Genomic DNA, 26364 nt, shown 5'->3' on the forward strand with positions numbered 1-26364 from the left:
TTTCTCAAAAAGGCAAAAACATTATTATTTTTATACAATTACAATTAGCTGATTTTCTTTATACAAGTTATACAAGTTTCTTTGTTTGGTTCTGGCTTGCGAACAATTCAAATATAATATAATAATTCCCAATGCTAAGACTAAAGTGTTTTTTCTCCGCTAAAATTATACATTAATAAACCATGCAACTTCGATTCCGGCTAGATATACACTTAAAATTCCATCAAGAAGACATTCTGTACGTGTAGCTGAAAATGTGGGTGCTATGAGGAGAAATTCTGATTCCCCTGACCTCTTTGTGGCGATTGTGCAGTTGGTGACATGTTCATTTGGCTATTGGCATTAGCTCTTCTATTGAGACTACTCGAATTGTTTTGGCTAAGTTGGGACTTATTGTTATTGTTTGTGGTCGTGACAGTGGCAACACGTCTCAGACGATTATCCGGAATCGGTGGTGAGTTCAGAGTGCCCGAATACGGTTGATGTTGTGGCGACATCGACGACGGACCACTTCCGCTTCCGCCGAAGGCGTTGCGAATGCTGCTGCCGCCACCCCCCGCCCCCACAAGGCCACTGGCCGATCCGCCGAAGATGCTGCCGTTGCTGCTGCCAATCAGGCTCAGCGAGTGCTCGTTCGAGAGGATCTGGTGGGCGGCCAGGTTCATTTCCTCCGGCGTCATGTCCAGCGCCTCCCGCATCTCCCGCGCTGCAGTCCCCACGAACTCGGAGTCGCAGTATTTGCCCAATCCCTCAGCGGCGAGTACCTGAAATTATGGATTTACAATTGCAAAAATTGGGTTTTAACAAAAGATATTCATTTAAAAAATATACCGAACTATATACTGAACTATTGTAATGAAAATATAGCATATTAAACAAGAAAGAAAGCAAAGTTTGAAAGGAAAGGAAGAAAGCAAGCCGTAAAGTTTAAACAAAAATTCAAAAAATCTATATTTCGATTTCGCTGTTTAAAACAATGAAACTAGGTATATTTTTCATTATATTTTCTGATCATTCTTATGGATGCTATCGATTTTTATAAAAGTGAAACCGTAATTTTGAAATGGTTTCCAATGATTATATTTTATAAGTATATGGGCTATTTTAAGGAACAACGAAGTTATAAATTGATATTTATTTTATTTTTATAGACTATTTTTATAGAATTTTTGCCATTTAATTAACAAATGTTGTATAAATCGTTACTTACCCCTCCAATCAATGATTCGGCCAGGCCGTTCATATCAGATGAAGTTGGTAAACGACGCTGATCGTAGGGACTAGCTGGTGTCGATTGGATCATGCGTTCGTGGCCAGGAATAGCACCATTGGGTGCGTAGACTGCATGTGCGTATAAAATAAGACAGTTTGGAGGATTTTTATTACAAATTTCTTATCGTTTGTTATTCATTTACACGCTTTGTTCGAGCTTGATGATCCAGAAGCTATTTTTATCTAATATTATACACTTTATTTTTGTCTAGGTTGGTCTATTTAATGTAGTTATTTTACACTGACCTAAGTTATATTTACAAGAGAAGAAGGGAGTAAAAACATTTTACTATTCATAATTTTAAACATGACTTTATGTGAAAAACAATCTAATTGGTATTCTAACAAAGTTATAATCAGCAGGTTACACTTAAGTCTCAAATGTCTTGAACCTATAAAAGTTATAAAAACAATTTATATATATGGGATATTTTAGTAGCGCTATAATAAGTGTATAGGTAATTACCTACAAAGAATTATATTTTTAAGATGACTCTTTATCGTTACGAAATATTTTTTCACTTCTCTGTTCAAAAAGGATCATCAAGCTTTGATTTATAAGATATTATTACAGTTAATGGTTAGTTAAGCATTCGATATTACAAGCTTGTTAAACACGATTTTCAAGCATTGTTACAACCTGGGTTATAACCCTTAAAATAAATGTTAGTATTATAAGCACAAATGAAATGATAATTTTTCTAAATTAAGCAAGCAGTTATTGGTATAAAAGGGCAAAGCAATATTCTCCAGAAATGCTAGGCAACACTTATACGGATTTTAATGCTAGGCGTTCTATAAACAATGCAGGCGGCGGATCTAAGCATCTATAGTAGGTTTTTATATTTCTGAGGTGTGTTTGTATTCACAGTGTTTAAATGTTTGTGAAGTGGATGTGAAACCCGGAGGCCCCAATCCATGTGACAATAATTCCCACACAAAAGAAAATAGAAAGCGACGACAATACAACACTGAAAGATAATAGTAAATTTTGGAATACTTTTGCTGGCTGATTTGGGCATAGCATAGGAAAACAAATACATATATTTTTTTATAACAATAACAACGAAGACAACGTTCAGATTCTCAGCTTGAGTATTTGGTTTGGTTAGTAGTATATATATTGGATGTCGTTTATGTGGTTTATATGGTCGCAAGGCACACATTATTGTAAGGGATATACGGCTCAATAAAGCCAAGGCCAAGGCTTATGAGTAGATGGGCACAACATCACGGCTTGTTTATATATATATATAAGAAATTTTATATATATAGAATATATAGACATCGATATCGGGTTTGCTTTGGGTTTGCTTTTAATTACGTTCTCTCTTGTTGCTGTTGTTGCGTGTTAAACGATTGTTGTTGTTAAAGTTGTTTCTGGTACTTGTTGTAGTTTGTTGTTCTTGTTGTAGGTGTTATGTCTTTAAATCCACATTGTTATCAGGGATCTCTCAATTCGGTTACACGAAAATGGTATAATCTTTACCGACAACGGAATGTTTCAATTGATTCTTTTTTTTTGCATTTAAAACTTAACAGAAAATAATGAAATTAAACATAAACGTTTTGGAACGATCCCCATATGAAAAGGGAAACCAGTCTTGCTTCGAACTCTTTGAAGACTCTTTTTGGACACCCAAGATTTTTGTGTCAGATTTCGAAACTCAGCACTCGGTGGTTTTTAAACTCGAATCACTTATGCTATAATAAAGATTTTTGTAAGAAAAAGTTATAAGAACAAATTACTTTAGCAGACACAATTGACTGATTTTTAAGTTATCTTTTTTTTTGTGAATTTGTTGTTCTTCAAAATTGATGATTTTTTATGCGTTATATCCGTTGATTAGTTTGTAATTAACAAAAGGAGCCACATACGCTTTGGTTAATGGTATTAAATTGATTTAATAGGAAGTTATATTATCGAAGTGGTTATTTATGTTAGGTTTAAATGTGGTTAGCACAATCGTAATGGAAGGTAGGTTGAGAGAAGAGTTTGGTATCGATAGTATTTTAGATAGATCTGCCAATTTAAAAATCGAATTGACTTGAATGACTTTCTGCATCGTTGTATTAAAGCAAAAAAAATTGTTTTAGTAACAATAAATAAAAAAAGAAAAATATTTTCAAGATTATAAATTCTTTAAATTTAAGACAAATATTTTAAAATAATATCCCTTAAACTGTTTTATAACGAATTATCCCGACTTTACTAAATTTTGAATGCTAGGAATCTCTAATCATTTATTTTACGTTTAAAACATATTGTACGACTTTACCTGTAAGATTGCTGTTCTGAAATTAAAATATTCTCAAATATATATGCTTTATGTATTGAAATGTGTTGTTGTGTGTTTGGCTAAATTTTAACTATAATGCAGCAAAAGCGTTTCTAATTGTTAGCTGTAAAATAAAGCTGCACTCAAATATTTCTAGACTACGAGTTTGTTCTACAATAACTAGTCTATTTAATATTTAGTTCAGAAATAAGATCTAATGAATGTGTTCTACAAATGTTGTGAGCCATAATTTAAATTTGTTTTATTCAATTCACTTATTTTTAATTTGGTCCCGATTAATAAACAGCCAGGAAATTACAATAAGAACAAAAAACATTTGGCCGCCTCATCTGATTAGTTTGTGATTTTTGCAGTTGAATTGAAGAGTCGTATTCAACATTTTTACATGCCGCAGGCAATAACAAATCTTAGAACGCAGTGGGCGAGAATCTGTACATAATTTTTATTTTGCAATATGTTTAATAGGAATGCAGCAGCTACAATAATCGGATATGAAACAAAACAAATTAATGGGTAAACAATTAGATCGGTGTAATAATAAATTTTTTTTTGCGTTTTTGTTAGGGTCAAATTTTTGAGTGTATGAAAACAACAAACGAACCAATTTGATCGGAATTTTTTTTAGAATTTTATCCGGTTAAAAAGGAATAAAGTATAATATAAACACAGTAAATAATGTTAATAAATTGTAGTGCATTTTGTTGTTGCTGTTGCAATTACTGCTGTATTGGTTTGTTATGTTTTTATTTGTTTTAATTTTATTATTGCAATTTGCAGCATTTTAGGCTTACCATTGTTATATGGATGCAATAAAATACCACGATTGCGGTTGCTGAAATTAATGTTCGGGGATTGAGTAAAAGTTTGGTTTATGTTGGTTTTTTTTTCTCAATAAGTATGTTCTTTTTTTTTGTATCATTTGTTTTAAAATCCACTAGTTTATGTGGCAACAAGTATGCATTTAAAGGTATTTTGTGATTGCAACTAAGTTTGCTAAGTCAACTAATTTAAAACTCGTATTTGTTTTGGTGGTGCCAAGACAGTTGAGCTTGGCTCGGCTCCTTTTGTCCATTACAAACTTTAGGGCGCTCTTCACTAGGTGACCAAACAAAATGCCACAAAACAGAAAACGATAATTGTTGGCAATAAGAATATATGGATCAACTCACTAAACAGCAAGCCATAGTAACAAGTATTATGGTAATGGAGCTTCTTGTGTTCATAATAATTTTTTTGTTTTTTTTTTTTTGTCTAGGTGAAAACTCCAAAGGTTGCCTACTGACCGCTCCTCCACCTCCACCAGCAACCGCCCCCGCATACTCACTCATAGTTAATGGCATTGGCCTCGGGCGGCAGCGTTCCGGCCACAGTGGCCGCTCCGCCCCCGTTTTTGGCCAGCGGTCGCATCGAAATGCTCTCGCCAAAGGTCCTCAGCTCTCCTCCACTTCCCGTCGCCTGCAGTTCGTCCTGCAGCTTCCCAGCCGCCGCCAATCGGGCCTGCATTATGTTCCGCGTTATATTGTTCACTCCATCGGCCACACTGCGATTCAGGGTGTCGTACAGGTAATCCCCGCCAGCGGGATCCGCACTGCCCAGCACCAGCGTACTACCGCCCACGCCCATTGCCGCGGAGGCGGATCCGCCGATCGCCAGAGCACCGTTGCTCTGCGAGGCCGTCGCCTTGGCGCTCCGCCGAAAGGTACCGTTCCCATGCCGGCGGATCGACGACCACACACTGCCAAAAAGTGTGTGGTGGCGCTGAAAGAATTATAATAGAAAAACATGAAAAACACTCTAAGAGTTTCAAATAAACAAAATATTATTAAAAATACATTAAGAAACAATATTTAGCTTTTCTGATTTTAAGTGTTCAATGGTCATTACTCATACGACAAGTAAGGCAACAGTACGTATGAGTGATAAACTTAAATTTCAAGGCGCAGATTCCAAAACATTTTTTAGTTAATAGTATTAAATAAACAAAATATTATTAAAAATACATTAAGAAACAATATTTAGCTTTTCTGATTTTAAGTGTTCAATGGTCATTACTCATACGACAAGTAAGGCAACAGTACGTATGAGTGATAAACTTAAGTGCGGCGCTTTTAGAAATATAATAGAAAAACATGTATATAAATAACTCTAAGACTTGCAAAAAACCAAATATTATTACATTATTATTTTAAGTGTTGCGCACGTAGTGTCATGTAAAAACAAAAATTTGATAAAAGGCAACAGTGCGTATAAGTGATAAACTTAAAAGCTTTGACTTTTACAAAATGACAGATTACAAAATGTTTTTTGGTTAATAGTATCACATATACATTGAAGTCTAGATCTCTCATGTAAGAACAAATATTTGATAAAAGACAACGTTACGTATGAGTGATAATTTTAAAAGGGAAAGCGCTGATTAATATACAAATATACATTAAAGTGTAGATCTAACACGTCATTTGGAATTTAGATACTTTAAAAAATATCGCCCAAGTGGGTTTTGGTTGCCCAAGTGGGTTTTGGTTGCCCATAATAATATTTAAATTTATTCTAAGAACAACCGGTATGAGTACGGCTTTTAATTAAATGTGAATATGACCATCACTGTAGACTTACCCGATGCATGGGCTCCGGCTCCTGGTCCAGCTCATCGAGATTACCGGAAATGGCCCTCTTGAGAGCCGGGGACACCTCGTGCAGGGTTCGCAGACCGGCCTGCAGAGTGACCGTGTTGCTGTCCGGATGGCCCTCCTTGCCCTCTTGCTCCTTGCGCTTCTTGAACCGCCGGAAGTAGTCCTGAATCAGATATGTGGCGTAGAATTTACCCACGGTCACCTCGTCATCGTTGCCCGGCGGTGGAACAACCTGATCCAGGAGCTTCGGATTGGTGCGCTTCCAGATTTGCTTTATCGTAGCTCGCAGCTCGGAATTGGCATCATCGATATTGCCGTCAGTTTTGATGCTCAGCGAGGTGCGAACCACAGCGAATAGTGTGGCATTGAACAGAACAGTTCCATCTGAGTTGAGGGGCATGTTCATGGAAACTAGCCTCTTGCAGGCCATTCGATGGGGACAAAGTTTGCCAAAACCCAGTGGCGGGGATATCTTTCTCAGCAATGTGACCACATCCAAGTGTTTGATGCGCCCCTTGGCATCCGGATCGTACTCGCTCCAAAGGCGAATGAACTCGTCCAGATGATGGGGTCCCAAAATTGACCAATCGCGCGTCAGATAGTCAAAGTTGTCCATAATGACGGCCACGAAGAGATTGATGATCTGAAAAGGTAAATTATTGTATATTTTCAAAGGAAATTTTTGTTCAAAACAGAAGGTTTTATTGTATTTATGGCATTAGAAATTGATTTTTGGCTACAAGAATTATTTAAAAATTCCAAACATTTTTAAAGGCAACTGCAAAAATCAATTTGTTATTTTGAATAACTTGCAATTCATTAATTATGATTTCATTTTTAGTTTACTTACCAAAAACGAGCAGAGCACATAAAAGGATATGAAGTAGGGATAGGCTATTGAGGAGCCGCACTGCTCATCTGGGGTATCCGAGTTCTTATCGCACCTTACATCCGGTTGGGCCGAGCAGGACATCATGATCTCCTGCCAGGCTTCTCCGGTGGCCGATCTGAACAGTACCAGAACAGCCTGCTGGAAAGTCTGGAAATTGTTATTGGCCGTTATGGCGTTACCACCATCCAGTGCAATTTTTCCAAAAACCTTCAAAAATTAATACGCCTTAGAAAACTTATCAAGAATGTTGTGAGCCAAGGACCTACTTGCATTCCCACCACAGCATAGATAAAGAATAGAAGTACAATGAGCAGTGCTACATAGGGTAGAGCTTGAAAAGATTTTATAAAAGTCCAGAGTAGAGTACGAATGCCTTCGCCTTTGCTCAGAAGTTTCACAAGTCGCATCACACGAAACAGGCGGAAGAAGTTGATGGATATGAGATTTGAACCAGCCTAAAATAAAAATGTTTTTCAATCATATACATTTGGAATATCAGAAAGAAACTCACAGATTTCTTCTGGGCCTTACAGCCCTCGATAATATCACACTGTGATGCCTGAGAAGTGTCTTTGCTCTGCAAATATTCAAGTGTTAGATTCAATAGTTATCTGGCAATAGCATTTAAAACCTTAATTTCAGAGTAGACAATGTCAATGAAACTGCCCAAAACAATGATGAAATCGAACACGTTCCAGGCATCACCAAAGTAGTTCTGAAAAGTAATATGTAAATAAGATATTATTTGATTTCTTATCAGATCATATGTCTTTCCTACCTTAAATCGAAATGCGGCTAGTTTGAATACAAATTCCAGGGCAAACACCGCTGTAAATATCATATTCAAGGCGTCTAGAAGTTCCGTGTACCACAAAGGCTGATTGTAGAACTTCATGGCCAAAGTAACCGTGTTTATCATAATCAGTATGAAAATGGTATACTCAAAGGACGACGATGTGACGAACCACCAGACCTTATATTGTATACCATGCTTGGGTATATAGCGCCTTACTGGTTTCGCTTTCAAAGCGAACTCTATGCAATTACGCTGATTCTTATCCAGATCACAATTTTTGTATTCCTGTTCACCCTCGTTTTGGAAAGTGACAATAACGAAACCGACGAATATGTTCACCATGAAGAAGGCAATAATAATAATATAGATTATATAGTAGGCAGCTACGATCGGACGGAAGTTGTGTATTGGTCCGCCGTTTTCCTTATTCGAATCAATCGAAACGTACAGCAATCTGAAATTTAAAATAGAAGAGCTTTTTGAAAAGAGAAATATAAAAAGAAGGAGAAACTTACCCTGGCCAGCCCTCAAAAGTGGATACCGTGAAAAGGGTCAACATGCCCTTGGCCACATCGTCGAAGTGGAACCGATTGTTACTCCATTCCCGTTCCTTCAGTCGCGGCTTATGGACATCACCATCGTCATAGACCAAATAAGTGCCACTAAAATAATTTAAATCTTTACAACTAAACCTTTTGGTTATCAGGACAAAACTTACTAGCATTCATCTTGAGTCATTTTGGAACCATCAGTGCACTTGAAAAATTTACCCTACATATTGGAGTGTTGTGAAATGTGAAGGGACGTCGCGGGATGACAAGATAGTAATCGAATTAGCATATTTCAGAGTTACGGTGAAATGTTATGGATAGCAATCTCAACGTGAAATAATCTTCACTTGAGCTTGCTTTCCCAGGAATTACAAACATTTAAACTGCTTTACTGTACGGACTATTAACTAATACCTAATTCAGAAATAGCTTTGAGCAGACTATCTAGCTCTACATATTTGCTTAAATGTATGCACACAATATACAGGGTGTCTTTCATATGCAAACACATTTACATACACTGCTCAAAATTGTTGGATGGACGACAACGGTTTTAGTTTTTTTTTTTTGGACAGAGCTATATTTACAGACGGGACAACAAAAAGTGTTACTGGGTTGAAAACAGTGTTACGTACATGGGAAGATATAGAAATATATTACATTGGGTTAGCAGGGGAGCGAGCTAACTTTGAAACTTAGAGGTTAGTTTCGAGAAGATTAAAAACGGAACCAAGCTGAATGGTAAATTTTGAGAATATTTTGTTTGGTTTACCAAGCTCTTGCAAAGCGAATGTTTTTTTTGTTACGAAGAAAAGGGGCAAAAAATAAGCAAAGGCTTTGGAAAACGACTTCTTTGTAGTCAAATTCAAAGATATAACATTGAGAATAGTTACCTTCCAATAAAAATTACCCTAAACACCATTACCAAGATGAAAAGAAACTACAAAATTCAAAGCACACATAGAAAAAGCTGCATTTTTTATTCATTTGTAGTTTTTCCTTTCAAAAAAAAAAAAAGAAGCGCACACTTAAAGCCGTCTGAAGATACCCTTCACCAATGACTTTTCATATATAATTCAAAAGAAATTACCTTAAAGAGTTGTACTCCAATAACAGCGAACATGAATTGTAACAAATATGTCACCAACATGATATTACCAATGGTTTTGATTGCGACTACAACGCACTTGACCACATACTGCAGAAGTTTAATGTTTTATCAGTGTTGGCCAATTGGTTGGTTGTTTGAATTTATGACGAATGAATGACAATTAGAATTTTATTTTTATTTTCAATTCAAGTTTTTGTGTGGTTTGTCAGCATCAATTAGAGGGTTATTTTTTTATTTGGTGGCCACATTTTGATATGATGTTATTAAAAGGTTTGGCATTGTTTCAAAATTAATTTTACAACATTTGTTGGGTTTGCAAAATTCAATTCAAAATAACCGAAACACGAGAGGAGAGAAAAAAGGGAAGAAAATACGTTTAAAATATGGGACATTCTTTTGTGAGAAGTTTTGGTTTTTGATATTTAAAATTCTAAGAATAGGATTTAAGTTTATTTTTGTACAATTACATTAATAATAAATAAAAAAAGAAAAGTAAAAATACAAATAAAGTCAAAATTAAAGGGTTTAGCTTAGGAAGGTAAATATAAAAAATAATGAAATGAAAACCTAATACGTTTGAAAATAAAAGTTTATAAGTCCACAGTAAAAGTTATTCGTTGATATTTACGTTTTTTAAACTATATATGTTTCTTGAATTACACAAGTTAAAGCATTTTATTCAATGGGAGCGTTCTTCTGTTTTTCACAGAACTCGTTTTATGTATTATAAATATTCTTCATGTATTATATATATAAAAAAACCTTATATTTTTTTACGATAGATGAAAGTCGATTTTACTGTGGACTTATTCAAATTTGTTCTAATTAACACAGTTGTGAGTTTTTGTTATTGATGGGTCTGCAATTGTTGGGGTTCTTTACACCTGGAAGGATTATTTTCTAGAGGGCTGGATTGGCCTTGATGCTAGGGTGCAAGGTAGATTGTTGATTTCTTGCTAAAGGTTAAAACCCAAAGTTCATGTGCTGATGTGTGTGCTTTTAAATATTGTATATAGCGTATATACTGTATGTGTGGGTGTGCTCATGATCGCTTATCGATATCTATTGTGAATTTGTTGCATTTAGACGTGTACAAACGCAGAAAATGGGTGTGGAATATATAATAGTTGATATTACAATATATGTTTAATGTGTTTTAAGTCGTGTGAGTTGTGTTAGGATCGGTGTAATCGCCTAAATTAATGGTTAAAAATACGTAAAAGTAAATTTCAAAAAGTTTTAAATTTGTTCCGATTTTTATTGAGAAACCCATTTTATTGCTTTGTTGATGGCTATTTGCTGATATATCTTTGATACCGACTTGTTCTTATATATTATGCTGAGCATTAATAAGCAATACTAGCTAGCAAAAATTGGTATTATTTACAGTTGCTAGTCGTTCGGATTTGAATGATATTGGTTGATTTGGCATTGGATTTTGTTTGATTTAGTTATAAGTAAAACCAATTATGCTACACAAAATTAGTCAACATGTTTTGAAACCATAACAAAATAAATAAGCTTTTAACAATATTAGTAAATGCAATTTCAAACAAAAAAAAAGAATTTTAAACAACAACAATATGTTAGGAAGGTTTTTGGAAATTGCAAGTGTTTACACCCAAACTCAACCTAATGAAATATAATTTTTTATTAACTATTTTTTGTATTTTTTAGCATAACAAAATTAAGCTTTCCCGGTACAGATTTCTATTCCTAAAACGTAATTATGGTTCCATGCAGTTGTATAGTCCAGTAGTTTGTACATCATTTTTTATTTGGTTCTAAAATAATATTTTACAGATCCTTAAGTTCTAATTATTTAATACCCTTGTTACTATTTGCTATTATTTGGTACACACTTTCAAGGGTATTAAATTGATGTTCCTAATATTTTTTAATGCAATTATCCCTACAATCTTAGACTTCCGTACTTAAAAGAAGGGGAGAGAAACCAAGTGGGAGCTTAAAAATAAAATCATACCTTAAACAATTGGACTCCTATAACGGCAAACATGAACTGCAGTAGGCATGTGACGAGCACAATATTTCCGATAGTCTTAACAGCGACTATGACACATTGAACAACATGCTGTATGTGATACGACGATATATAGTTATAATAATACTCTATTTAATATATAAAACTAATCATAAATCAAGGCATATTTGGTTTCTGACTTCCTTTGTTTGCGCGAACAGTTTGCTGGTCATTTGTTTAGTATCAGGGGTTATTACATAGATTTCACTATGCCCAAGCCACGCCCATACATTTCTATTCCACGCCCATTTTCGTTAGGGTGTTACGAGTAAAGCTCAAAATTAAAAAATTGTTTTGTCAGCTGTGTATAGCTTATAAATATACTTTTTGTGGCTTAATTTTTTGTTTTATAACTTTATTGTGGTGCACCCTACACCCAGCATTTCAAGGTTTTTTGTTTGGCATACTCTAAAGTTAATTAAAGGCCCAAGACCTCTTTATTGAGGTTTTCAATTTTCATAAAATTTAAATTGCTTATTAGTTGAAAATAAAAATTGTATTTTGATTTGTGCTTTTCGTAATTAAATAAAAATCAAAATAATAAAACTGAAACTTAAAAAATAAGTGTAACCATTTTTAATTGAAGCATTTATTTATGTGTCAGAAAAGGAAATTGCGAGATAGGAAGGGCTTTGGATGGATTCTTACCTTGAGACCCTTGGCACGATTAATGGCTCTGAGTGGCCTTAAAACACGGAGCACACGTAGAATTTTCACGACTGAAATCGCATTCGAACTGCAGTTGAAATCGACGTTATTGTTTATGTTCCAGAAGTAATTAGTATCACAACTACTGGGTTAGAGTAGTTATATGGATTATCGTTTACCTGGACACTAGAGATATCAAAGACACGCAGACCACAAGTAAATCTAATAGATTAAATGCGGATCTGCAAAAGGCTCCGTCGTGTAATACGAAACCGTATGAAATCAATTTCAGAATCAGTTCTATTGTGAAAACTGCCGTGAAAAAATAATCAAATTTATTGAGCACCTGCAAAAATAAATGAACAGTGAAGGACATCGAATGAAAAGTGTTTCTAGTGTAAAGCAAATAAGATATCGGCTCTTAGCAAGCTTCAATCGTAACTTACAAGTTATTAATATCAGTTGACGTTGTTTTTTTTTTTGGTTCGGAACAGGAGCTACTTACTTTATTCAACTCATCGTTGGCCCTCAGAGGATTTTCTGCAGCCAACATAGCCGATGAAAACATAATGCAACACAGGATTATGTTGCCGAAATTGCTGTGATTGCAAAGCCAATGGCAGAAGACTCGGAATCTGTTAAAATAATGTTTATTTCATTGTTAACGAAAGAGTGCCAAACATATTCATGATCACAAAAAATAGAATCACAAACCAATGTTTATATCATGCAGTTAGGGTTTTCACAAAAAAAGTTAAAAACAAAATAATAGTTTAAAAAGCAGCTAGGAATTAAGAATCTAAATAATTTTGGACTACTACAAATGAGTTTCTATAATCTAATCAAACTAAAAATTAATTCGGGATGTTTTCGACCAAGGACAATATACAAAAAAAGGTTAAACAAAAGGACAAATACATGATTATTGATATTATGTTTTTAAAAAACATAATTTACATACACACACACACACGAATTGCACACAGATATGCTTAATATATATTGTATTTTCGGAGATTTGTGATATTCGGGGGAAAATAAAACTCAAACATAAAAACCTGTTCGTTTGTGAGAAAAGAAAAAATGATGTGCCCGGCGGTATGGGTAGAATTTTCGTTGCCGTATTAACCTCAGACATACGTCGGGGGCGTGCTGTAATCATGCCTTCTTCATCCACTATATGCAATACAAATTTTTATCATATATTACGTATATATATGTAAGTTGCCAATTTGGAAAAAATAATAAACACATTTATAAGAATTTGTCCAAAAAACCATTTATACAATTAAACTACAAATACCTTAAAAATAATCTTAGGTTCTTACAAAAAATATATATATAAATTGCAGTTTGATTTCTACATATACCTATTATACCTTCATTAAAAAGAAAGTGATGAAAAAATATGAAAATACTTAAAATTGGCCAACCTTAACAGCAAAATGCAAAAACCAATAAAAATGTAATAAATCAAAATGATTATCAGTGTCGTATTGGTTTTTTTTTTATAAAAAGAATAAAGTTATATACATTCGCAAATACGCATTAAATACAGCTCGATAAGGAATTATAATCGATTGTTTGTCACATGCGAACGACAAACGGCTGAACCAGTGTAAAATAAAGTAACTCCAATCACAAGACACATGGACCATATTAAAGAGTGTGCGAGTGTTTTTGGTAGGATGTCGATCGGTGGTGGATCGGTTGATTGAATTACCTGTTCGTGTAACTGAAAATGAAAAAGGCACTGCCTCGCGGGATGGGCTTTTTAGTCTTCTTCATGCTGACTTCAGATAATCGTCGGGGTCGTGCAGTGACACGTGCTGATACTTCGGAATTGGAGTCTTTCGATTAATATTTGCGAGTGTGTTTTTGTGTTTTTGTTTGTTGATTTTGGTTGGTTGTTTTATTTTTGGGTGCGTGGTTTCCATAAAAAATAGCAGCAGTTGATGAAGGCGTCGGCGGCATTGTTTTAGGAAATATTTTTGATTCGGTTTTGATAGGTGTTAGTTTTGAGTAATTCTAAGCATAAGCTAAAATACTTAAGTTTGTAGTTCTATGATTATATATATAATTCTTACACTGAGCTTAGTCGAGAAGTTGGTTAATAAAATGCGACATGACATACCTTCCTCTTCCTCCTCGCACATTTCACGGACTTCCTCATCGGACAGAGTTTCATGGTCCCTGAATAAAAAATATTCAAATTAGTGACAGGATTTAGCATGGATTGAAAGGACGTTATCAGGTTTCTACTAAATTAAAACAGGTCAATAAAACCCTCTCTATTTTCCTACATTTTGTCTTCATCATCCAGTTCATGCTGCTCCATATCAATATCTATGCTTAGATGATCATCCATGCCATCAATTGTTGGAGTGGGACTGTGAGACTTTTTCTGAGCTGATTCATCATGCTAGAAAGCGGTAGAGAATTACAATTTTGAACTTTAAATACAGCAAATTAAAAGCTTACAGGCTCCTCTTCCTTTTCCACCTCGGACAGCGAGTCGGCATCGGCCAAATTATCCACAGCGATGGCCAAGAACACGTTTAGCAATATGTAGTTACCGCATATAAACAAAATGATAAAGTAAATACAGGCCAAGGCACCATAGGAGGACACACCTCCGTAGGCATTGATGCCCACATACATCACAGCATTCCAATCCTCACCAGTCATGATCTGGAACCAAATTAATTTAACAATTCCATAAAAATCATTTATTTTAGAAAAAACTTACCTGAAAGACTGTGAGCAGGGCTTGCCAGAAGCAGTCGAAATTCATTCGATACTTCTCATTTTTGCCATCGAAATTAAATTTACCACCAAAGACTTGCATACCCAGCAGAGCAAATATCACAATAAATAGGAAGAGCAGTAACAAAAGCGAAGCAATCGATTGTATAGAGTTCAATAGGGAAGCAACGAGATTTGATAGAGATCGCCAGTACCTATAATTAAAGGAGGTATTTGTGGTATATAACTTATACTTCATGATGAGAAGGACATTCACTTACTTGGTTACTTTAAAGACTCTCAGTAGTCGGACACATCGTAACACGGAAACGCCCAAAGGAGGCATCATTCCGGTATTGGTCAACAAGGTCTCTGTTATACTGCCAATCACCACGAAACAATCGAAGCGATTGAACAGCGAAACGAAGTAGCCCTGAAAGCCCAGACTGTACATCTTCAGCAACATTTCGCAGGTGAAAAGCCCGATAAAGAACATGTTGGTGTACTCTGAAAAAAGGGTTAACAAAATATTATTTTCAAATTCATTATAAAAAGCCCAATCAACCAAATTAACTTAAACAAGAAAGGAAGACAACTTCGGCAAACCGAAGCTTATATATCCTTACAGCTACATTTCATTTATTCAAAAAACAATTATGCTATGTCAATTTTGCGCCCCTATTCGGCTTAAATTTGGTAAAGTTAAACGTCCAATTTGTAGTCACTCTATTACAAGACATCGGAAAATTGGAAATTACTAACATGAAAATGGGTCCAAAATTTGATCGACGGTAAATTGAAAATTTTGAATGCAGATTTTCAGAGAATCAAATCACAAGTCTTTAGAGGTATGCCACTTTGGAATCGGATTAAATTTGGTAAAGTTATGGACTCTTGAAGTCCAATTTTGAGTCACTCTATTACAAGACATCGGAAAATGAGAAATAACTAACATGAAAATGGGTCCAAAATTTGATCGACGGTAAATTGAAAATTTTGAATGCAGATTTTCAGAGAATCAAATCACAAGTCTTTAGAGGTATGCCACTTTGGAATCGGATTAAATTTGGTAAAGTTATGGACTCTTGAAGTCCAATTTTGAGTCACTCTATTACAAGACATCGGAAAATGAGAAATAACTAACATGAAAATGGGTCCAAAATTTGATCGACGGTAAATTGAAAATTTTGAATGCAGATTTTCAGAGGATAAAATCACAAGTCTTTAGAGGTATGCCACTTTGGAATCGGATTAAGTTTGGTAAAGTTATGAACTCTTGAAGCCCAATTTCGAGTCACTCTCTTGACTGAAATTAAAATACCCTTGCAAGGGCATAAAAAGGGACAATATTAAAGAGTTGTGATAAAAACCTGTGTTTGTTTTGAATCTCAAACATTTTTAATAATTAAAAAAAACCATTGACACTAACGAATAAAAATGGTGTTTTATTTAAAGATTGTCTAAGCTTACCCTGGAAGTTGTCTAGCCAATCAAGTTGGCCATAGTGCTCCGTGGCCAGGACGCCAGTATTGAGGAACACCAGAACAATGATGAGCCAGTAGAATGCCTGGGATTTGACGGCCTTGCGACAGGCTCGTCGCATTCGGCGATTCACCCGGTCAAAGTCCTTTTTCATTTTGCGCCAACGCGACTCAGTCAACTGAACCTCGGGCATTTCCTCGCCCATATTCTCCGTGGAGTCCATTTCATTGGGCTGCTTGCCCTTGCCATCGGATATCAGACCACCCACGGCATCGGGCTCGATGTCCTCGGCCTGGGTGATCCAGTCGAGGTAGCCACGCAGATCCTCTTCGATCTGTTGCTTTTCGCGCAGCTTCTGGAAGTCACCGCGATTCTTGGCCTTGTTTCGCTCTTTGGAGAACTCACCGGACAACACACCGAGAATCAGGTTCATCACGAAGAAGGCGCCCAGAATGACCATGGAAATGAAGTACATCCACTGCCAATCGCTGCCCATTGCATCTTGGATCTGAAAAAGATAATCTCGTTAATCTATAGCAATACATTTCTTTTTATTAAAAAGGTATATTTATTTACCAGAATTTTCTTTAAGGTAAAGTTTCTGATTGATGCAGTTCTATCCATAAGCTAACAAAACTCTAAACGCGAATTCTTTAGTATTACAGTAATTTTTGTATTCTTCAATTTTATGTATCTATTTTTATTTTATTAGACACTTAAATATATGATTAAATATACTTGTTAGACTATAAATTAAAAATAAATGTTTTAATAGACAGGATCCCATTTAGGGACTAATTTATTTCAATTAATTTCTTAGAGCAAAAGTAAAATAGAGTAAACTTTTGATACAAAAGCATTAGTTTAGTTCATTTAATCATCCGATTTTGTTAAATATGTTTGGTAATTATCAATTAAATCATTTTTGGCACCACTTACGCTGTATAAGACATCGGTCCAGCCCTCGAGGGTGACGCACTGGAACACCGTCAACATGGCCAGGCCAAAGTTGTCGAAGTTGGTGATGCCGTCGTTTGGTCCATCCCAGCCACCAAAGCACTTCATGCCAGGGGGACATTTATAGCCAACTCCGCAGGGCCGGATATTTTCCTCGTATTCACCTAGATTCCGATTCGTTGGAGTTTGTTTCGTTTAGGATTCATGCATTAGTGATGTAGTGAAATGGAATGTGTGGATGAGGTGATATCTCTAAAATACGATTGTGTTGTGGTAGTTCGTGGAGTGCCATTTGGATATTTTTTGTGGAGTGTCGTTTGCGGAATATGCCGCATCTTTGGCATATTTTGACTGGTCCCAAAATAATTGATAACTTCAATCAGTTTTATTGACTAGCAGATTAGGCGGAAATCGAGGCGTTATTTTAATGTATTCTTGTGGGTTTCTCTTTGTGTTAGGGTAACATGGATATGTTTGCCGACGATTTCCAGACACACTAATCTACTAGTGATAGAACCTTTTGGACGCTGATTTTGAAATGCGACATATCTGGTGGCATTCAAGACTATTGAATGATATTCGTACAACGTATAAATATTGTACGATTCGATGTTGGAAGAATCTCCGCTTACCTGTGACCTCATCACGACACGCCTTGTGCAATTTGCCCGAGAAGAGCTCTAGGCCAATGATCGCATAGATTATGATTACGAATATGACCAGGAGTGCAATGTGAAACAGTGGCACCATGGCCTTTAAAATTGAATTCAGCACAACCTGTAGACCTGTAGAATAGCGTTATGAATTGCCAATATTCGATTGGGTTTATTTGGGGTTATCATTAGCATGGTTCGGCGGGTAAATATCTAGTGCAAGCAATCAAAGCTAAGCAGAAAACACGGCACAGAATTACTAAGTGCTTTTAAATTAGAATTGAAGGCAAAGTGATCAAAAATAATATTTGAACATTAAGTGAGAAAACATTTTTAAATAGGTTTGAAAGAAAAATACCAATACTTTCAAAAATCATTTAGAATTTCATGGACTTGAAATATGAACATAGTCTACCGGAAAATAAAGGCCTAAATAATAGACAGCTATTAGCTATTAGAGAAATGAGGTAAAATTAGTTAGTTATTCTTTGAATTAAATTAAATTAAATTCTAAAAAAAATGACAAAAGCTTTTTTATAAACAATTATTAAGTATGAGCTTAGTTTTTGCATAAATCTGTGCTGTATTTTAACTACGGATCAGTCCGTGGTTGCTAGAATTTCGCTTTACCAGGCCTGAGGATTTGGTTTTTGGTAATTTGTTTTTAATTTTTCATCGGTAGTGGAATGAAGCTCTTACTTGGAACACCCGAAACAAGTCGCAGTGGACGTAGCACACGAAAGGCACGTAGGGCCTTCACATCAAAGGCGTCTTTCATCAAATGGGAGAGTGCTGTACTTATCGCTCTGTAAAAATGTACGGCATACAAAGTTCATACGTGTCTCAGTCTTGGCATGATTTCTTTTCGATAATTTTGTTTCTTAATTTCATATTTCGTTTTACGATTTTCTGATTTGGTCAATTTCGATTGAATTGGATATAAGGTAACATAGAAAATGGTTAAAACGAGGCCGCAGAGGGCCTGGGCGCTAAGCGCTTTTAACTGGAATATTTTGTATGCTTACCCTATAACTACAATTGTAAAATCTAATAAATTCCATCCATTTCTTAGATATGCACCATTATGTAACACAAAACCATATGCTAAAATTTTCATAACACATTCCGCTGTGAATATTACTAGGAATATATATTCAACTTTTTCCTGTGTTTCGGTGTTGGTTTTTGTTTTTGTTTCGGTTTTGGAGTGCATGTGTTTTATTTTTTTTTGTGCGGATCAGGGATCAAGGATCGTATCGTTGGTGCATTTATGAGTTTATTGGATGTGTGATTTGGATGCGGATGAGGTGAATGCAAGAGATACATGAAAGAAATTCATATTCATTAGTAAGCCATAGTAAATATCTTGTACATTTAAATATATCCTCGATTTGGGCAGGACTTACCAAAGTTTGATTCGTTACATTCGAATCGCTGCCCGGATAAGGCGTATAAACAGCCAAGGCAATACAATTGGCAAATATGGTTAACAATATAAGGAACTCAAATGGTCTAGAAAGGATAATGTGTTAAGGAAAGCCAAAAAAGCGAGTTTTCTTCATTTCAAAGAACTAGTTCAAATCCGTTTTTCAATTTGGAAGTTTTTATACCCGTTACTCGTAGAGTAAAAGGGTATATTGTATTCGTGCAAAAGTATGTAACAGCTAGAAGGAAGCGTTTCCGACCCTATAAAGTATATATATTCTTGATCAGGGTCACTAGCCGAGTCGATATAGCCATGTCCGTCTGTCCGTCTGTCCGTCTGTCCGTCTGTCTGTCCGTCTGTCTGTCTGTCTGTCTGTCCGTATGAACGCTGAGATCTCGGAAACTATAAAAGCTAGAAGATTGACATTTTGCATGCAGATTCTAGGAGTTCCTACGCAGCGCAAGTTTGTTTCAAAAATGTGCCACGCCCCCTTTAACGCCCAAAATCGCTTATATACGATTTTAAAAATTTAAATATTTCGGAAAAGTAAAAATGCAGTTTTATTGTGTTTATCAATACCTATCGAAATGTTGAAGAAATTTTTCAAATCGGACCATTCATTAAAAAGTTATGCGTGATCAAAGTTTCTATCTCCATCTCCCTCGCACTCTCTTTACTTGAGTAACGGGTATCTGATAGTCGGGGCATCCGACTATAGCGTTCTCTCTTGTTTTAGTTAGAATTATGATTTTCTTTTTGTAAATTAGAGTAACAGTAACTAGCTACTTTACTTTGATCACTTAGCATATCTTCTGCTTTAAAACAGTTGAACTAGTTCAATGCCACAAAACTCAAATGAGATTTTTCTTTGGTATGTGGTTAGTTATGAAAAGGATACTTCCACTCTACAATGCGAATGCAGAGGGCACGCAAAGGATTCTTGACGCTGAGGCAAAAAGGGCTCTTTGCGGTCGATCTGGCTGCGGTTTGCCACGCCGCTGTTGTCTCTTTTGGCCGGCTGCACTTGCGGCAGCACCCGCTTTCTGGCCACCAATTCCACTTGGTCCAATTGTGGTGCCGTTCATTGTTTCCGGAATGTTTGCAATGCCCATAGAATCGATGCCTTCAAGCGGATGAAAGGGATTTTTTAGTAAGTGGAAAAATTATTTCAAATCAGAGTCTAACTGATCACAACTAGAGTTTTAATACGTTTTCCAACCATGTTTTTCCTTATCTTGATGTACCCTTTTAATCAAACTATACCCGACATTCATAATTATTTTAGACTTTTTGTAAAGATTGAAAAATAAATTTGCTAGTACAAAACCAAAAAGACCTAAAAAGAAATACCCTTTAAAATGAGCCTTGGTCTTATAAACCATTTGCCTTCTGAAACTTTCATTCAAGAAGTTTTAATCAAAATCCCTTAAGATGATGAATTGAAAAAATTTAAGGAAGTCCAAATCATGACATTAATTTATCTATGATTCCTTATTAAAATATTACATTTATATTTTTTAAAGGCTTTAACAAAATTTATCTTCAAAGTGTAATTGATCACTTTGTTTGATTTGAAAACAAATTTTTTCAGATAGAAGACAGTTAGTGAGGCTGTCTACTCACCCATGATGTTGTTGCCGCCGCCCAGATCCCCCTCCCCGGAATCGTATCTGGCCGCCCGGGAGTTGTCGCCGCTGCCGGGTCCGCCATTGCCGTTCGGGGAAAAGCCGCCGCCGCCGGAGTCGCCTCGCTCGAAGTCCATGATGTTGAAGAACTTACCAGCACCGCCGCCGAAATTGTCTATTAGTTCTGCGGAACTGGAGTAGAATGGCGAAAAGGCCTGGGTGTCGTCCTCCTCCTCCTCGAAATACTCGTCGACGTCCTCGTCGTCCTCGTCCTCAGCGGATTCGTCGTGCTCCTGCTGCTGTTGTTCCTGTTCATCAATGTCTATGGTGGTGCCCTCGGGCTCCTCGTCATCCACCTCTTGATCCTCCTGATTGCCAAAGTCAACGTCGTCCTCGTCGTCGTCCTCCTCGGTGATCCTGCATGTCCGCCTAATGGAAGGGCGATTCCTCGAATTCTTTCTCACCACAACGTCGGCGTTGTCGTCCACCTCGCCGACGTCTTCGAGTGAGTCGTTGTTGTTGGTATTACCACCGCTTTCCTGGATGATTCGGACACCCTCATCCGCATCCTGGCGCCGATCGCTAAAGCTATCGCAGTCGGCTAGCGATTGCTCCTGGGCCTGTTCCTTGGCAGCGGCAGCAACTGCCGCTACAATGGCCGCTGTGCGAAGGGTTTGCGAACTGAGATCGGGATTATCAAGGTCGTTCTCCTCGTCGTCCTCGTTATCGTCGCAATCGGCGATAAAACTACTAACGTCCCCAACGCCAAAACCATGCAACGTGCTGTTGTCGCCGGTAATGTCGCAGTTGCAACTATTGCTGCTGCTGCTGTCGCCGCCGACAGCACTGTAGCTACTATCGTCGTCGCGTCCGCCGCCGCTGCTGTAACTACTATTTGTGCTACCGGCACTTGTCACACTGTTCTGCGGTTGCAGTTGCCACGCCTCCTCGGGCGTTAACCTTGGGGGCGGGGCACTGATACCCCCTCCGCCGCAGGATGTGCAACTGGACTTGCGACGCTTAACGCTGCTCGAAGGTCCTGCCGCTGCGCCCGGACTTGTCGCCGATCCTGTTGCTAATCCTGTCAAGGATCCCGATCCTGCCGCCGGTTCACTGGGACCAACAACAACACCACCACTAACACCACCTCCACCGTTGTTGCTTTTGTGCCGACGTTGTTTAAAATCTAACTTGTAGGTGGCGTTGTTCACAATCTGACTGGTGACGTTGCTGAGCGCGAGTTCGGTGCTGGTGGGTCGCCTCCTGGTTCCACTGGCTTGGTTTGGATCCTCCAAAGGCTCAAGGGCACTGCAACTATTGGGGTAAGAAAAACAACAAATTATTATTTCATCTTTATATATAGTTATCGGGTTGCACTTGCCATCAACCATTTATTCTACAGGGTGGGGTGTGGCCATATAGTGTACATTACTGAATCAAAATTAACTTAATTTACCCTGATTTATATTTTAAATTACAAATTTATTGTAGCCTTTAATCTTAAAGTGTTCCGTTGACAGAATTATTAAAATATTTATTGGTATTTTTGAATATATTTGGGTTTATCCGTTTCAAAAACACCAATCGATTCACTTCCATTTTTAATTTTAAGATATTAAAAGTATGACTCAATTTATTCTATTTGCAGAAGTATTGTGTTTTCAAGTATAAAATTGAGAATAAAATTCTTAAAATTTACATTGACTCATATTGATTATATTTTTGTTTATAATTAAGAAAACTGAAATTGTTTCTAAGATTCTCAAAATGAGTCAATGTGAATTTTAGGAATTCGATACTTATGTATGTAAGAAATTTTATACTCAATAAATAACAATCTTTTAAATGAGAATTTTTGTAATTTTGGAGAAGTTATATTAATTTAGCCCAAGAAATAGCAATTCATGTTTGGTATCTTCAGGTGTGCCAATATACTCGTAGATGTATTTAGCTGTAAACTAATTTTCCTGGCTTAAAAATATATAACAGAATCTTAACCAATAACTATACAAATTTTCAGGAGGAAACATAATTTGGATACACATCTTATTTCTTAAATGTACCTGTATTTTCCAAATTTTATTTTACGCTTGTTTCTGCTATTGAAAACTGACATTTTGAATTTAAAATTTGAATGAGAATTAAAATACTGAGGTGTAATCACTCCTCAGACAGATGTTTTGTGTTCTATTGTTTATGGTGGTGATAAACTACAAAAGTTTCTTACGATTTCGTGAATAAACAAACTAACTTTTGTATGGCTAAATTTATGGCAGATATGTTAAATTGATTATGACTTAACTTGTCAGATTAATTCAAAGTCACCATAAACAAAATGAAAGGTGGGTGCCAAGATTTTGCTAAGCAAATCATTAAGATTTTATGACCTTTGAAACAAAACTCTTGAAAAATATATTTATAAACAAAATTTATAAATATAGCTTTAATTATTTATATACTTTTAAAAAATCTTTATACTAAACCCATTTTGAAAGCGTTTAAAATAGGATTACAATAATTTGGTGAGCCAGCCACTTAGATGGCAACTATAATTGGCACACTAATTACTGGGCATGCGATTTCAGACAAACGAGACACACAATAAGACGACGAGCACAAGGGACAACATTGAGTCACGATAGGAGTACGATAGTTAATTGTGGGGTCTGGTTCCGACTTACTATGCCCTAGAACGCCTAGTTTGTTCCATGAAATCAAACTCTTGTATTGCATGGAAAATGTATTTCTTTTCGTGCTCCAGCTGGAGTTGTATGTACCTTTGTTGCAGGACCGTTCCCGTGGCAGTTCCCAATCCTGCTCCCAATCCTGCTCCCAATCCCGCTCCCGTTGGCGTGGTGCCCGCCGATGCGGAAGTGGTTAGTGGATTGGCCGGTACCGGAAGCGTTATCGTTGGAGATCGATGGTGTTCAGGCTTGACGACGACCACTTCCAAATCACTTTTGCCCGCCACCGATGCCGCAGCCGATGTTTTGCGATTATACTTTCGACTGCCACGCGTCGGAGTTTCGGCCTTCAGATAACGCCGGGAAGTGGACGGGGAGGTGGGCGAGGGCTTCCTCTCGATGACCAGGGTGTTGTCATCGTAGGCTATACAGTTCACCAGCTCCCCGCCGCCCATCACAGTGGTTGTGGTCGAGGTGGAGGTTGAGGCAGAGGTTGAGGCAGAGGCGGAGGCAGAGGCAGAAACTGAGGTCGAGGTCGAAGGCTCCCCGTCTCCGCGGTCATAAAGTTTGGCCTCCTTTTGTCTCTGGAATTGCAATTGCCGGCGGCGCTGCGATGAGGAGGTGGCTCCCGCACCGGATCCACTTCGTGGCACCACGCTCGACGACTCTAACGGCGGTTGCCTTTGACTTTTCAAGGGGCATGATTCATCGACGATGACAACACTGGCCGGCAATAAATCTCTGCCCGCCTCCCAATTCTTATCGCTAGTTGTATCCTTATCCTTATCGTTATTGTGTTTATGATTTAGTTTATTGTTAGCACTAGAACTATCCAAGGCATCGTGTCGGGTAATTGGTGGCTGTGGCTCTGACTGCTGCGGCGATTGTTGCTGTTGCGGTGTTAACGAGGCTTGTTCCTTACGGTCTCCTTTGCGGATGGTTAGTGGGGTGTTAATAAGAGGTTAGTAAAATTGGCAATCAAAATTTGAAGTGCTGGAGAATTTTCATAACTTGAGACTGGCATAATCAATTGGGGTATTGAGCTGGCTCTTTAAGATTGTTTTGATAATTAAAATAAATGGCGGCACTTAGAGTTGGAATTCTTATAATGAAAAAATTGATTTAATAGATTTAACATTTAATGGATTGACAAGCTGAAAATAACATCATGAATTTATAAAAAATGGCCTTCACTAATTATAATTATTATTATGAACGTCCATGTATATAATATCAGTTCCTGTAAAGCCAAATCACTATTTAAATCAAATTCATATTAAATAAAAAAAAAAATTTACAGAAATTTTTTAAAACTTTATTCAACTTATCAAAGCCCAATGTTTAATTTTTGTTTTCTCATTTAATATACAATTAAAAGATCAGCAAACAAAGGTGACAAATAAAGTTCCAACCAAAGAAGATAAGAAATGGCTATGCTCATTTATATTCTTTTTAGATGATAATAATTGTTTAAAGCCCTTGTACCTGTATTCATATTTGAAGTTTCATTCGGACGCACAGTATTGATTTGCCTGTCGTTTGAAATGCGGTTTAAAAGAGCGCTTTCCTCGGAAAATTGTGCTTGCCAAATGCCAAATGGGGAAATGCGGTCAAAGCATTGCAGCAACAGGTGTGTTTGGTCTCAGTCGCCACACAGACATGCACACTTTAATCAGACTCACTTAAATACGGGAAAAGCTTTTTATTTTGTTTAGAAAACGGTTTTCAGTTGTAGAAATTCGACGGTGGTGACTTATTATTTTGTTGTGTTTTAATGGTCATTTATTTGGACGAGTTTGAAGCGGCGATTTGTAAAAATTTGGCATATATTGTTAGTCTGTAGTAGAATTTCGTTTGAGGATTGTAGATCTAAATCGTAGGTTTTATTGGGTGGTATTACAAAAATTACTTAAAGTCCACCAAAAAACTGTCTTCAAAACAACTTTTTCTAGGTATTCCAAAACCCCCAAAACCTTTACATTGGGAACCAGCCGCCTTTAAAATTTCTAGAAAATTGATACCATACCCTGATGATTAAGCAATTAGTATTTGGAACATATTTTCGGTTAACTCATGCTATCAGAGCACTTTATTGGATTTTGCTTAATTCCATTTGAGTGCACAGACAACGAATTTTCATTGGAGATGATAACTTATCGGCTTTTCCTGGCACTACCTATATATAACCCACTTTTGCGATTGTGTGTGAGAGGGAGAGAGCATCAAAACAAAAACACGCGCAATGTTTACATTTTCCCTTTGTTGTCGCAACGTTTTTTTTTTGTCAAATGGGCAATCAACTTTGGCTGAGAGAAAGCAACTTTCTCTCTCTCACTGGCAAGCTCCTTCTGCAGCCGAGCTTTTGGCCTTTGCAGCAAACAAAATACAACTTTCATTAAATTACCAAAAAAAGACTTAAATTTACTTTTTTGGTCACATTTTGTTACTAAACTTGGTTTGCATTGGGAGGTTTCATATATTACTAACCAAAAAAGGTAGTATGCGGGTAAAAGTCATTTCGGGGAAATGGGGGAACTACCACAAAAAC

At 36.7% G+C, this 26364-nt stretch overlaps 1 protein-coding gene across 1 annotated transcript; it reads right to left on the bottom strand.

Annotated features, from left to right (window-relative positions):
• LOC108038762 (voltage-dependent calcium channel type D subunit alpha-1) lies at positions 1-25981 on the bottom strand. Its single transcript, XM_044460326.1, is given in 33 exon segments — positions 1-764; positions 1211-1341; positions 4364-4404; positions 4897-5330; positions 6189-6848; positions 7056-7304; positions 7364-7552; positions 7609-7674; positions 7729-7812; positions 7876-8347; positions 8409-8555; positions 8612-8664; positions 11540-11647; positions 12245-12332; positions 12424-12590; positions 12750-12879; positions 13968-14094; positions 14379-14437; positions 14548-14666; positions 14726-14935; positions 14994-15204; positions 15271-15496; positions 16460-16979; positions 17411-17592; positions 18061-18213; positions 18781-18887; positions 19107-19246; positions 19488-19593; positions 20406-20466; positions 20469-20630; positions 21131-22446; positions 23814-24744; positions 25302-25981. Coding segments are annotated over 33 exon segments (8160 nt in total). The 5' UTR covers positions 25312-25981; the 3' UTR covers positions 1-263.
• Between the last annotated feature and the right edge of the window lie 383 nt (positions 25982-26364).

The sequence above is a fragment of the Drosophila rhopaloa genome, unplaced genomic scaffold (assembly GCF_018152115.1).
Source record: "Drosophila rhopaloa isolate 14029-0021.01 unplaced genomic scaffold, ASM1815211v1 contig_2, whole genome shotgun sequence".
NCBI classification, from domain to species: Eukaryota; Metazoa; Arthropoda; class Insecta; order Diptera; family Drosophilidae; genus Drosophila; species Drosophila rhopaloa.